Source organism: Rhinolophus ferrumequinum, chromosome 20, assembly GCF_004115265.2.
Source record: "Rhinolophus ferrumequinum isolate MPI-CBG mRhiFer1 chromosome 20, mRhiFer1_v1.p, whole genome shotgun sequence".
Taxonomy (NCBI): Eukaryota; Metazoa; Chordata; class Mammalia; order Chiroptera; family Rhinolophidae; genus Rhinolophus; species Rhinolophus ferrumequinum.
The window spans coordinates 7781964-7795281 of NC_046303.1; the positions used below are offsets into that span (position 1 = coordinate 7781964).

The following is a 13318-nucleotide window of genomic DNA, read 5'->3' on the forward strand; positions in this document are numbered from 1 at the left end:
GCACTCCTTTTTTCATGCCTTACCGATGAATAAGTGAAGAGGGGCAATAAGTCCACCTCAGATTGGTTGGTCGTGTCTAGAGAAATATTTAGAGAACCCTGTGGACGCCATTCATCCATCAACAAAGACAACAGTGTGTTTCTCATCATTTAGCTCCATCTTTTTGGTGTAATGGTTGTGGGACTTAAAAAAGAAAAATCCTTTCAGACTGTTATTTCTTCAATGAGATTCCTCCCCTGCTTTTGGGGAGCTCCCCAGAGAGTCAGTCCACCCCCACCACGGTCAGCCTTAGCTCCAAGAGACCCGCACCTCCATCGGGACCCCAGTTTAGGAGACTTGCCTATTGGGAAGCTCCTTCTTTGTAACTTCCAGAAGATTTGCAAAACACGTCGTTTTCTACGCTCATGTTTGGCAACGTAGGGATAAGTTTGGTAACCCAGCATTAGAAAACCAACAGGAGCATAATTATTAAAAATGGGTAGTCATTTTCCCCTCGCCATTTCAGAGGAGTTTTTCAATCTTGTTTGCAAAAAACCAGCCCTGTCCGTTGCTGCCTCTCTCCCCACACACAGTCACGTATTTTGACTGATTTGCTTGACGTGTTGGTTATTCAGAGCAGTGGATTAAATGCCACCACATTAGTGGACTTTGCTTGCCAGAGGCCGACTCCATCAGACACCGGGAAGATAGCTTCCCGTTGTCCACCAGGGCCTCCGGTGAGCGAACCAGCAAACCGAGGCAGATCGCTGTATTAATTAGGCTCCCTGTTTTGGTGGGGAAAGGAAGCTTCACCACACAGCTGTTTTGCCTCTTGATGGCGCTCCCCTCCAGGGAGGGCTGCAGGGAGAAAGAGGCCATCCCTGCCCTCACCTTTTCCATCTCTTCTGTCTGACTAGCTCCCTGAGGATGCTGAAGCAAGTCCAAAAGACGTGGCTTTCGTATCCATCGATCTTCAACAAACCCAGCCTTAATTGATTTTAAGATGAATTGCTGGTGGAACGGTTTATTTATTTATTTTTTTCCTGGCTATAAAGATGCCTTAAACCTTAAATTAAAATGCCGTCTGTGAGGGGCAGGTAGCCTGAGTGCCCTGTGTCTTAGTCTTTGAAATGGAAATTCACCCAGCCAGCACCTGTGGGGGACTGCCAGGTCAGGCATTGTAGAATGAGCTATTTGGGGGCGGGTAGCAAAGCTCTCAATTTGGGTTATGATTAAATAGATTCCCAGGATGCTTGAAGCTGCCTGAGCATCACTACCCCCTGCCATCTGATTCCTCTTTTATTAGCAGCTAAAAACCAGGGGACATTCTCGAGTGAGGGAACAGCAATGCTGAGCAACTCGTTCCCTGTCTAACTGCTTCAGTGCCATCTGCTTTGCTCTCAGGATACATTTGAAAAATCACCTTTCATACTCTGTCTAATAATAGTCCTCCATCGGGTTCCCTGGCCCGTCTGGATACTGCCATACACAGGCTTGCCTGCTCAGGGCTGGCACACAGGGCTGGCACATAGGGTCTGGGAACACTGGTGCTGATTGCTGCCCAAGGTGCTGTGGGCTCATTGGGAAGATGGTGGCTGCCCTTGCTAAAGGGGCTTCCGAAGCACCTCCTGATCCAGGTAGACAGCTGCCCGCACCACGGTGGCTGTGGCTGCCTCAGTGAGAAGAAGCCCAGAGTAAATGGCCTGGTCCCCACATGGAGATGACTTCTGAAGGGCCTGCCCAAGCGTGCGAAGAGCAGACACCATCTCCTGACCATCTCTTTGACCGTCCCAGGGGAGAGCCCTCATCCTGTCCACACCACAGCTAGCATCTGCAGACCGAACCTTGCGGGGAGCTGAGAGCAATAAAAAGATGAAGTCCTCGTCTGTAAGCTACATTGGGCACTTTTGAGGGAAGGGAGTGTGTCCCTTCTCTCTTTTCCTGGAAGGGCAGCATCTCTGCTCTTTCCTACCTTCTTATGCCTCCTCATATGGACCCATACCCTCAACCTCAGCTACCCATTGTCGTGCCCTGGGGAGCTTTGTAAAACAGGACCAACGTCTAGAACCCGTTCCAGACCAAATGAATCAGAAAACTTAGGGATGAAGCCGGGCAACGGTACGTTTCAAATTTTGTTGTAGACTGAGGGTTGAAAATTACTGATTTCCGAGGCTATTTCCTTTTTTTAATCATTTGATGAGTCCATCAGTCATAAAGTAAATGGATATTTTCTCCATAACGAACACATAATTGGATTGTGTACTGCAGACTCTGTATGTATAATAATAAACAAGGGGACACTATTCGTGACGTTGCAGTACAATCCCGTGATGGGAGCCTAGGTGGCAATAACACCAATTCTAGGGGGGAGGGTGGCAGGTCAGGGAAAGATGTCTAGACTTGAAGAATGAGCAGGTGTCAGAGGAAGGTGTCAGCCACAGGTGAAAAGAAAAACACAAATGAAGGCATGGGGTGAAGTTCAAGGCGTTGGAAGGATCTCCTTGTGCTTAGCCCATGGGGCAAGGGGTGGGACCAAGTAGGAGGCATCTGCTAGAGGGGAGGTGAAAGTCCACCGTGATGGCCCTTGTGGTCACACTGGAGAGCCTGGTCTTCTGCAGGCAGTGCTGAACCACCATGTTTAAAAAAAAAAAAATTTAATTTATTGGGGTAGCATTAGTTAATGACGTCACATAAGTTTCATACAATTTTGTAATACATCATCTGTATATTGCATTGTATGCTCACCACAATCGAGTTTTCTTCCATCGCCATATATTTGACCCCTTTTCCCCTCTTCCTCCTCCCCCACCCCTTTTCCCCTCTGGTAATCACCATACTGTTGTCTGTGTCTGTGAGTTTGTTTGTTTGTTTGTTTGTTTTGTTTGTTCATTGGTTGCTTTCTGTTTTATATCTCACATATGAGTGAAAGCATATGGTTCTTGTCGTTTTCCGTCTGACTTCTTTCACTTAACATGATACTCGCAAGGTCCGTCCATGTTGTCCAAAATGGCAGTATTTCATCATTTTTTATGGCTGAGGAGTATTCCGTTATATATATGTACCACATCTTCTGTATCCAATCATCCCTCGAAGGGTATTTAGGTTATTTCCATGTCCCAGCTATTGTGAACAATGCTGCACTGAACATAGGGGTACATATTTGGGGTTTGCATTTTGCATTTTGCAATTTGGAAAAATCCGACCCCTGTCAGGAGGGGCTAGAGGAAGCTGAGTTTCAGTCTGCAGTCTGTTCTTTTTCTCAGCTCTTAGATACAGATCTGGGCTTTTGATGTGGTGCACAGCAAGCCTAGCGTTCTCTGGGTTCAGAAACGCCATCTTAGAGAGAGAAACAGTTACAGTGACCTCATTGCCTATGTCACATGCTCCTGCCCTTTGGCTGTGAATGAGGTTATCTCACACCCTTCAGACACATACCCACAGGGGCTCAGGTTTAGAGGGCTGTGAGAGAACCACTGGGGAAACACAGGCAGGAGAAGTTCAGTGGCTTCTGCTTTTTCTTATCACGGCATGCCACATTTAGATCTGTCCTTTGTGAGATGCAGGGGAGCTGTTTTTGCATTTATTAATAAACACAATGTTTGAAATTCATCTGGTATAATTGAGGACACATGATGAACTCGAGAGGGGGCTGGAGGTTGCACACCAGCTGAGTGGACTCTTTGTGATTTCCGAACAGTTTCGGTTCATTTACATTCAACCTGACCCTATAGGGCCCTGCAGAGCATAGCCCTTCACCGGGGACTGACTGTGGGTCAAACCCCAGTGGGAGGTGTGACAGGAGGAAGCAAGGATGTGTCAACCTATCTTCAGGACCCTGAAACCCTCCAGGGGGAGAGCTGAGAGTACTGGGTTTTAATGAAATCACTCCTCAGTCTGTCAGAATCAGTTCTGTTCGGTGCAGCCTAAATATCATCTTGAGCTGCCCTGCACATGTCACAAACACTCGGCATGGTCATGAGGTGGTTTGCATGCTGCAAGGACGATTTTTGTCTTTGGATAAGCTGGCTGGAGCCCTGTGAGTCGTAATGATGGGTATGATATATTGGGGTTGAGTGCTCTGCGGCTCCTAATCCTAACTGAAGGTTATCACCTCTGTAAGGAAACCTCCGCTAAAGGAGTGATGGAGGGACTTTGAAATGAGTGCTGCCCAACTGTAAAGCCAGGCCTGACTCCTCTATAGCCAGGGGCTGGCAAACCACCACCTGCAGGCCAGTCCAGCCCACCACCTGTTTGTTTTTTAAATCCAGTTTTATTCAAACAGCCACACCCGTCCGTTTACTTGTCTGTGGTCACTTTCACACCACCAAGGCAGACAGAGCTGAGTTACTGCAAAAGACACCTCATGGCCTGCAACACCTAACATATTTACCCTCTGCCTTTCACAGGAGTTTGCCAACCTCTGCTCTATGCCACACAGTCCGACAGTGAACACAGAAAACTTAAAAGTTGCTCCTTGGGCCCAGAGCGCACTTTCATTTTTCTCTCTCCTTCATTTAGTACACTTGACACCACTCAGCAGAAACCCTCCTTTGCAGCGACTGGCCTAGGCTGTGGCAAAACTACAGAGTAAAACCAGCTTTCATTTCCAGAAGGTGTCCTGATGTGAAAGACCTCTGGGTGGGAAGGGGGTGGGGCGAAGGGGATGACAGCCAGCATCTGGCTCAGTAATTGTCCTTGCTGAGTACGTCACCAGTGCCCCAGCTTCTCCTACTATTTCTGGGCATTGCCACTTCTTCCCACTTCTAACCTTGGAGAATAGCTCCCCAAAGCGCCCGCCCCACCCCCATCCCCGCCCCACCCAGCCTTTAGGTAATTACCTGCGTACACATGAGCACTTGGTGTCTTCTTTCCCCAGACCGCTCTCCAGGCAGAATCCTTCCAATGTCTTGGTCTTTATGAGCCGTCTTCACTCATTTTGGTTTGTGTAGGGCACAATCCTGGGAAGAAAAACGGTCCAGTCCTCAAGCCCAGCGATGAAAACTCGCCCATGTTATAAAGCTGGGCTGTCATTCGAAGGAGTCATTTCGTTGCTGGACTGCATTGGTATCTGTCTTCCCCAAGGCAGCCTTTTTCCTTCATTATGAAGATCAATTCGTTTCATGGGTCACCACTGATTGTGTAAACTGATCTCCTTTTAGTGGCCATGCCCCCCCAAACATATATTCCTGTGGCTTCTCCAGAAACCCTCCACGCAGCTGCAGACCAGCCCCTTCCAGCTCAGCCTTGAGAGGAAGCCCAAGGTGCCCTAAGATACCATCTCAAGGCCACAGACTTTATCCTTTAGGCTTTGTAAAAGTACGCTTTGAAAAACATGTCCCCGGTCTTATAATTCTGTTAAGGATGTACTTGTTTAATTCTATAGATGAAGAGAGGCAGGCTAAGAATCTTCGGCATTAAACATATCCATCATAGTCTGGGAGAGACTGCATCAAGTCCTATGGGGCACAATACGCATAAGAAAGAGTTCCTGTCCTCCAATGATTTACACTCTAGATGGGGCAGAAAGTGCACCAATAACTCACCTGACTGTTTTCTAATGATATGACAAGAAATGCGACGGATGCCATACTGACGCTCAGGAGTGGGGCTGGATGTTTGCCGAGATCCGTGGTTCTCCCACTTGAGTGTGCGCTAGAATCACCTGGAGGGGCTGTGGAAACATGGATGCAGACGGCCGACTGTGTGCATTATTCTATGCCATTTTGTATAAGACACTTGGGCATCCGTGGATTATGGTTTCCATAGGGGATCCTGGGACCAACCCCCCATGGATGTCAAGGGACGACTGTACCAGCAGACATGATTCTAATCAGGGATCCCCACTTTTAACCCAGTCTTCCAAGGAGACCAAACGTTTTCTCCATGTGAAGTACAAGACCTGTGCGACTCCCGCTTTTTTTGTAACATGTGACATTATCATAGAGAAGATGTGCTGGGAGAACTCCAGAAACACACCACAGGCACAGTTCAGACCTTGCTGAAATAATGAGTCCATTCCACCAGCGAATGCAAATTCTAAGAGTATGACTTCTTTGATGTCTGTGGCAAAGCGCATGCTGTAATTAACAAGTTTTAAGTTCATTGATTTGCCGATGCCTCTGAAACACTGTCTGTGGGTTTTTCAAACAATGATAAATGGTCTGGGATTTTCCAGAGGACAGAGTTAAAGGATGGTGCTTGTGAATGTCTTGATTTAAATTGTACACGTGGAGCATTAACAGAGACTTAAAGCCATTCATTGTAGCTCTTGTAGGAGGTACTTTGCCAAAGAATACAGGAATATTTGACTTACATATTTCGTCTTCTTAAAAAAATCAATGACATCTTCCACTGGAATCATTTTCCTGACACACAGAGTGACCATAGAACTTCTTGAGGCAGTGCCACGCAAAATTGTGAAGCGAAGTAGGCCAAGCCAGTTGTGTACTCACCGCTTGTATCCTTCTCCCCAGGTCCAGGTGCCCTCATGACTTCCTTCCTCCCCCCATCCTATCAACCTACTCTTAGGACACAATATTGTCTTCAAGCTAAGGTATACGTGACTGTGAGTAATTTAAAGGTTGTTCCACTTATGGATTCTTGGATCTAGCAGGGATCAAAGTCTTACGCTAGAGGAATGAAGCTCTAACAGTGGATTTTAAGCATAAGGTATAAGTAGGAGCTACATAAGGGATTGCCATCATTTCCATGCAATGGTACAACCATGAGCATATAATGAAGATGATTTTCTAAAATTATTTCTTCCTGAAGTCGCTTTGTTGTTTCTATCCAGCTTCCTTCCCCTACTTCTCCTTGATCCAGGCAACCTCAGCCCCACAAGCAGTACTCCTCTGGGCCTTCATTCTATGTATTTGCAGGAACTTTGGGTTGCAAGTGATAAGAATCCCATTCAAACCACCACATACCAGGGTTGGGCTGACTGTATGGGTGAACGTCCTTAACCATTATTAACACTCTTACAGGCACTCCTTCCTTTCTTCTGTCTGAGTCTATTGGCAGCAATCTCATTATCTTCCACTCTCCTGTATATTAAGGGACACTCCTACAGTTCTCAGTTTGAGGGGAAAAGAGCACGCTTCAGCTCTGCCTCAAATCAAGTGAGAAAAATCTGGGAAGCGTGCTGATTGGTCAGTTCAGGTCACTCACCCAATCTGGGAAGCGTGCTGATTGGTCCGTTCAGGTCACTCACCCACTTAGCAGCGGGATCATTGTATCTAGTCAGATGGGGGCTGGTGATTGTCATTTCCATGGCATCCCCTTAAGGAAACACATGAAGGAGGGAATCTCCTGGCCCTCTGAGCTTCTGTGTCCTTATCTGCACATTGCGGGAAGTGGCGATATCTCTAAAACTCCCCCAACTTTCACCTGATTGTATTTAAAAATCGCTTTTTCATTTTCGGTATTCTAATAGCTGTGTCTTTCTCTCTCTTACACGTGCTAACTCCCACCAGGTCAACTGACATTGGAAGATGATAATTAATCTCCCTGGCTCAATGCTGAGTGTCTCTGCATGGGGATAGCAGAAGCTCCTGTGGGACCCCTCACGTGTACCAGCAAAGAGTCATATAGGTCAAACTTGACCAAATTTAACCGCCATTTGTACTGCATGATATGAGATGGTCACGATTTCAAAATTTGTTAAACATCCCAAATTTAACATTTTGCCTGAGTGGAAAAGAAGCAGATTAGGTACAAGGCAGAAGGTCAGCTGGAAATGTTCCTTTATGCTGTTATGCTGAGGGCACAAAACAATGACTACGTAACTGGTTCCAGTTCAGAGGCAGCCCATGTTCAAAGTGGCTAATGTGCAGAGATGTCCAAATTATTCATCTGTTTCCACATTATTGGATACCCATTCTTTCTGTAAAACCCACATGATGTCTGCTCTGAAATGTCTCCCCACCTGCCAACAGAGTCCATCTTCTCTATCACATCCACATTTCTGTTGTAATGATCTTTGCCTGTGTCTAGCTCTCTTATTAGACCATTAGTTCACAGAAGGCAAGGGCCATACCTTATTCATTTTTGAATTCCTAGTACCTCGGCAAGTGTAGGCACAGGGTAAGTATTCAGTAATGTTTGCTGTGTTGACTTCACAAATAACGTTTCTCAAGCAAATTTTTGTTAGCAGCTTCCATCTTGACAGTCCACTTGATGGTAAGCTAATACCTAGCAGAGTTAGACTGCAGGAAGCAACCCAGCCATGAGCCTAGAAGCTCCCATGAGTCAGGGACTGGGGGACAGTTACCTTTACACCTTTAGCCCACTGCTGTCACCAGCAACCATGTCTTCACAGGACAGGCATGGCAGGCAGGTTCTCTGAGAACAGTGGCACCTCGTGGAGAAAGCAGATTCTTGAGTAAATGGTATGATCTGTCATCCCACAAATTTTCTCCTATAGTTTCTTGAAATTTCTGCCGTTAGTTTTAATTTTTTGTGATATCATCCTCCATCCTTCTCAGTCTCCGTTTCCTTATCTTTAAAATAATGGTAATAACACCACTGTACTGTATTGGAGGCAGGATTAAATGAGGTGATGAACAGTAAAGTGCCTGGCGCAGAATCTAGCATATAATTGAGGTGCATTTATGATATTTCTCTTAGTTTGAAGTTACTAAGTCACCCCAAGAATGGTGTCTTGGCTGGCAGTATAGTAGAGTGTTTACAGTTCTAGGTTTAAATCCTGGCTCAGCCACCTACCAACCAACGGTATGATTTTGAACTAGTTCCTTACTGTTGCTTTTGAAGCCTTAGTTTCTTCATAGGTAAATGGAATGATGATAATGTCTATCTTACAGATTTGAGTGGACTAAGAGCAGGAACTTGTAGCAAGCCTCCTAGATAGTATCTGGCACATAGTAGGCACCTTATCAACAATAACAATTGTCATTCTCATCTGTAGTGGAGGGTAAAAAAAAAAGAACCAGCAAGTCTCTTGGCTGCCTCTGTGTTTTTTCTGGTCTTCTCCTGCTTTACATATCCCAGTGAAGAAGAATTCACATTAATAGAAGCAATAGTTAATTGCCTCCTTGTGAGCTGGATCTGTCCTGAGGCAGCCAATTCTTCTTTTTTCTTGAGGCTTCCAATGAGATTTGTCTATTCTAATTGAATAGACCTCTTTTTTCAGTGCCTGGCTCAAAGAGGCAATACCACGTACACATTTCCAAATGCATCATGAGTCTGAACACTCAGGCCTTAACCACATGGGGAAAGCATTCTAGTGAGTGGCAGTGGTGGATATCGGTTCATATTCACTTGAAAGGGTGCCAACTAAACTTCCACAGTTAATTGTGTCTCAGCGAGTTTCTCCTGGAAAAAAAGAATTCGTATGCAGACTTCTAGCTGTTGTTTGGACTTCTTTCATTCTTGAGTTTGCGTTGTTTCCAATGTTGGTTCAGGAGCCATCACATAATATGTGCAGCCAATGGAGCACTCCTCCCACAATGCACCTCTCCACCCCCATTTCTAAGTTAGTCAACCCGTCTCCTCCCTTGTGGTTCCAACAGCACAAAAGATGTGCATAATGGTAGCTTACTCTTTGGAAAAGCACGCTCAAGATTTGGGCGGCGAGTACATGCAAAGCGATTCACGTTCACGGAGACAGGGAGCCGTTCACTCAAGAAGACTTTTCTGAATGGGCGAGGTCCACCCCGGAACATTATGGTCTTCCTTTAACCTACAGGTAATGCAGGTGGTGAAGGAGCAGGTTATGAGAGCTCTTACAACCAAGCCTAGCTCCCTGGACCAGTTCAAGAGCAAACTACAGAACCTGAGCTACACCGAGATACTGAAAATCCGCCAGTCTGAGAGGATGAACCAGGAGGATTTCCAGTCTCGCCCGATTATGTAAGTTACACCCTGTCCCTCTGTCTCCTTGAAGCCTCTGCACCCCGCTATCTCCAGAGGGAAAGCCGATCGAGCTGTGTTATGGGATTTTTACAGAAGGCCAACAAAAGGCATTCTGAAAGATCTCAATTCAGTTCAGGAAGTCTGAGCAGGTCCTTGAGGAAGGCTGGGCAGGGGTGGGCCGAAGGGGAGGTAGGGACAGGTGCAGGCAGAAGGCTCTAAATCAGGAATTGGCCTGCTCACTGAGGAGCCCTCTAAAGATTTGCAGCTAAAAAGGTGGGGACCTCGTCTAACACCGGGAACACACTGTTTTGCCCGTGAAGCCATATTGAATGTAGGCGCCTTAAGTGGCCAGATGCCCTGGCCCAGCCACAGTGAGGCCCAGTGATGATAAAAACAATGTGAACGCTGGAGCACTGTGCCTGGGCAGCATGGAGAGCCGGCCAGGAAGACCGAGGTCCGCCTTCTCCCTGCTGTCAGCTCTGCTCTGCGTCACAGCTGCTCAAGTTGCGCTCGTGACTGTCAACCTACCGGTCAGTGAGAGAGGCAGCGGCCTCCTTTTTATAGGACTTGCATCAAACACCACTAGCAATTGTTGCAAAATTTCATGTTTCTCCATCAGCAAGGTGTTCTCAAGCTCGAGCATGAGGACTGTGTTTGCTTCCTCTTCTTAGAACTGGCGTGTTTATCGTCCCTTGCCCTTTTCCAAGAGCGAGGTCAGTTTTGCTAAACTCTTATAGTTTATAAGGAAGGAACTAAGGGAATGGGGTGGAGGGTGAGGAAAGTGTTTGACGTCTATTCTCATTGTGCCCTCAGAGGTTTGGACACACTTTCTTCTGAACTTTTCTATGAAGCCAACTTACAACATACGTGCCATTGTCAAACCATTATTAAATCTGTGTGTGTGTGTGCGTGTGTCTTTCTGCTTCTTTTTCTTTATGCCCTTCTTTCTGTTTCTTGCTCTTATACATCTGACATTTCTAATGCGTGGCAATTTGCAAAGCATCTTCTCATGCTATTTCATTTTCTCACATCCATGTGAGAAAAGCAGGCCTTATCTCCATCTGAGGACCAGGATACAGCCTTGAGAGGGGAGGACCTTGTTAGTAAGCTGAGGGACCAGGATTTGAAATCCGGCCTGCTAATCCCTCAGCTAACACTTCGTCCACCTCACCGGAGTGCCTTCACCAAGTGCAAGACTGAAATGAGGTTTAAAAAGTGCACAGGTCTAAAAAGACACTAGCCAAGCTGTCACCTCTACGTTACATTTGCTTTTAAATCTTAAGGAGCACCTTTAGAAACTGCAGAGCAGAACTGCAGACTTCAGTGGGGATGGAGTTAGGCGCAGGGGAGGGGACATGCTTCCTGAGGGTCTTTGGCTTCATTGAAAAACCTAAGTCACACCCACCCTGAACACCAGCCAGCTCGTTATTCCAGCCCCTGAAATAGGCAGGTGGAGCCAGCCTTCAGCTTCTTCTCCAGTGCTGTGTTTGTCTGTTCGGATGAGCTACTAGACAGGAAGGCATTGTGGGGCTGCATGGAGTCTAAATGCTGCCAAAATGGCTCACAGGATAAATCCAAGCCAACAAAAAAAAGACACAGTCCACGTATGATTGTTTTCATTTATTCGTTCATTTACCAAATGTGTATTGAGCAACACCTACCTGCTACATTCCACCCGAGGTGCTGGGGACAGGCAGAGAACCAGAGGGACTTGGTCCCCACCGTCCCACACTTTAAAGCTGAGGTCGGAGGGATTACCAGGTATCTGGTCCGTACTTGGCTGGAGGAAGCATTGTTGGGTGGGTTGTCACAAGAATACACAGGTGAAGCATGTCACTCAAGCTGGGGAATTAGGACAGGTATTAGTATTTCAGAGCCAAAAAGCACCCTTAAGGTCATCCAGTTCAAGCTTTTCATTTTGCAGACTGGGACAATGACATGGGTGGGGCTTGGCGTGGCTAGAGTGGAACCCTCTGTCCCACCTCCCTAACCCCACCCCCACCTCTGTGTCTGCCGTGCATAACATGGTGGGAAACCTCAGTACTATGAAGACCTCTTGAGGCATGCATCCCATTTTTATAAAACATTTATGTTAGCTGAGAAGGAAAATGCAAAATCCATGTAAGTAAATATTTGGGGAACATATATTCAGTGGGTTGAAGAAACTCTGTTTTGTTTCTTAACTCTTGACTAATGATTTCAGGGAAGAGGTATTTGTTATTTTCTATTTAGCGTGACTTTACGGGAAAGATAAGTCCATCCACACAATTAATCTGAGTTAATGGATATAAAAAGCTTGAGTGGCCCCAAAATAGGTCATTGAACACTATGGGGGAGGTAGAGATGCAAGGATACACACTAGTGGAGCAGAGTAGCAAGGTGTGGCCACCCAGACCTGGGAACTCACAGACCTGTGGCTCTTGAAAGCGAATTATGTAACCTATTCTATGCCTTTTGCGCATGTCTGTAAATGAAGGTGACAAAAGTATCTACATGGTTGGGTTGTCGTGGGGATTCAATGGAGTAGTGCATGAAAAGCACTTAGTATATACCTGGCACATAATATCCACTCGGAGAAATGGTCTCTCTTATTAGCCGGTAACCAGAATTTAACAAGTTGTCACACCATTAACATGTCAATGGTAACAGTGACACTATGAATATATTTGTATATATGCCTAACCTTGTCTCAGAAAGCACAGTAGAAGTAGGTGAAAAAGAAAAAAATGAAAACAAATAGAGCCCAAAGTAAGCCTATCCTGCAAATCTGCATTCTCACTAAAGATTGACCACAAGCTTTGCTCGAGGCTTTCTTGTAGCCTATGCCAGTAGGACAGTCTGGTTAGTTACACAATTTTCAGTGTTCTGTGCACTTGACAAATGCTTATCAAGTGCCTGCTACATGCCAGGTACGGTTGTATGTATTGGTGACTCAGTAGTAAAGAGAACAGACACGATTCTCACCCCAACAGTGATTATATTTTAGTGGGGAAAAACAGACGATAAACATGGTAAATAAGATAATAGCACGTTAAAAGAGAATGTAGGCAATGGAAATGGAAAGCAGGATAAGGGAAATAGAGCTCATCGTTTTAAATGAAGTGGTCAGAGTGCATCCCTATAGTTAGTGCAGTGACATTTGAGTAAACATGTGTAAGAGGCCAAGGGAGTAGGCTGTGTGTGTATTTGGGAGACGGATATGCCAGCAGAGGGAACGAGCAGTGCAAAGGCCCTGAGGTAGGAGCAGGCCTGGATGCTCAGTGTGGAACGAGGAGGCCAGTGTGGCTGGGGCAGAATGAGCAAGGGGCAGAACAACAGGAGGGAAGGCCATCAAGGTGCCTGGGAGCCCGATGATGTGGGGCCTTGTTGGGGAACCACTGGACGGTTGGGAGCAGAGACCTGACGTGTTCTGACCGTGTTTTTAAATAATCCTCCTTGTAGCTATATTGACAATAGAAACCACGGAGGC

The 13318-nt window shown here is 46.2% G+C and overlaps 1 protein-coding gene across 7 annotated transcripts in view; it reads left to right on the plus strand.

Moving 5' to 3' along the window:
• The window catches only part of ELMO1 (engulfment and cell motility 1), a 479853-nt gene that overhangs the window by 428922 nt on the left and 37613 nt on the right, over positions 1-13318 (plus strand). For all 7 annotated transcript variants that reach the window (XM_033088370.1, XM_033088366.1, XM_033088369.1 and 4 more), the window contains one exon: positions 9683-9846. In XM_033088370.1, coding sequence (XP_032944261.1) covers positions 9683-9846 — 164 coding nt within the window. The remainder of the gene's footprint in view (positions 1-9682; positions 9847-13318) is intronic.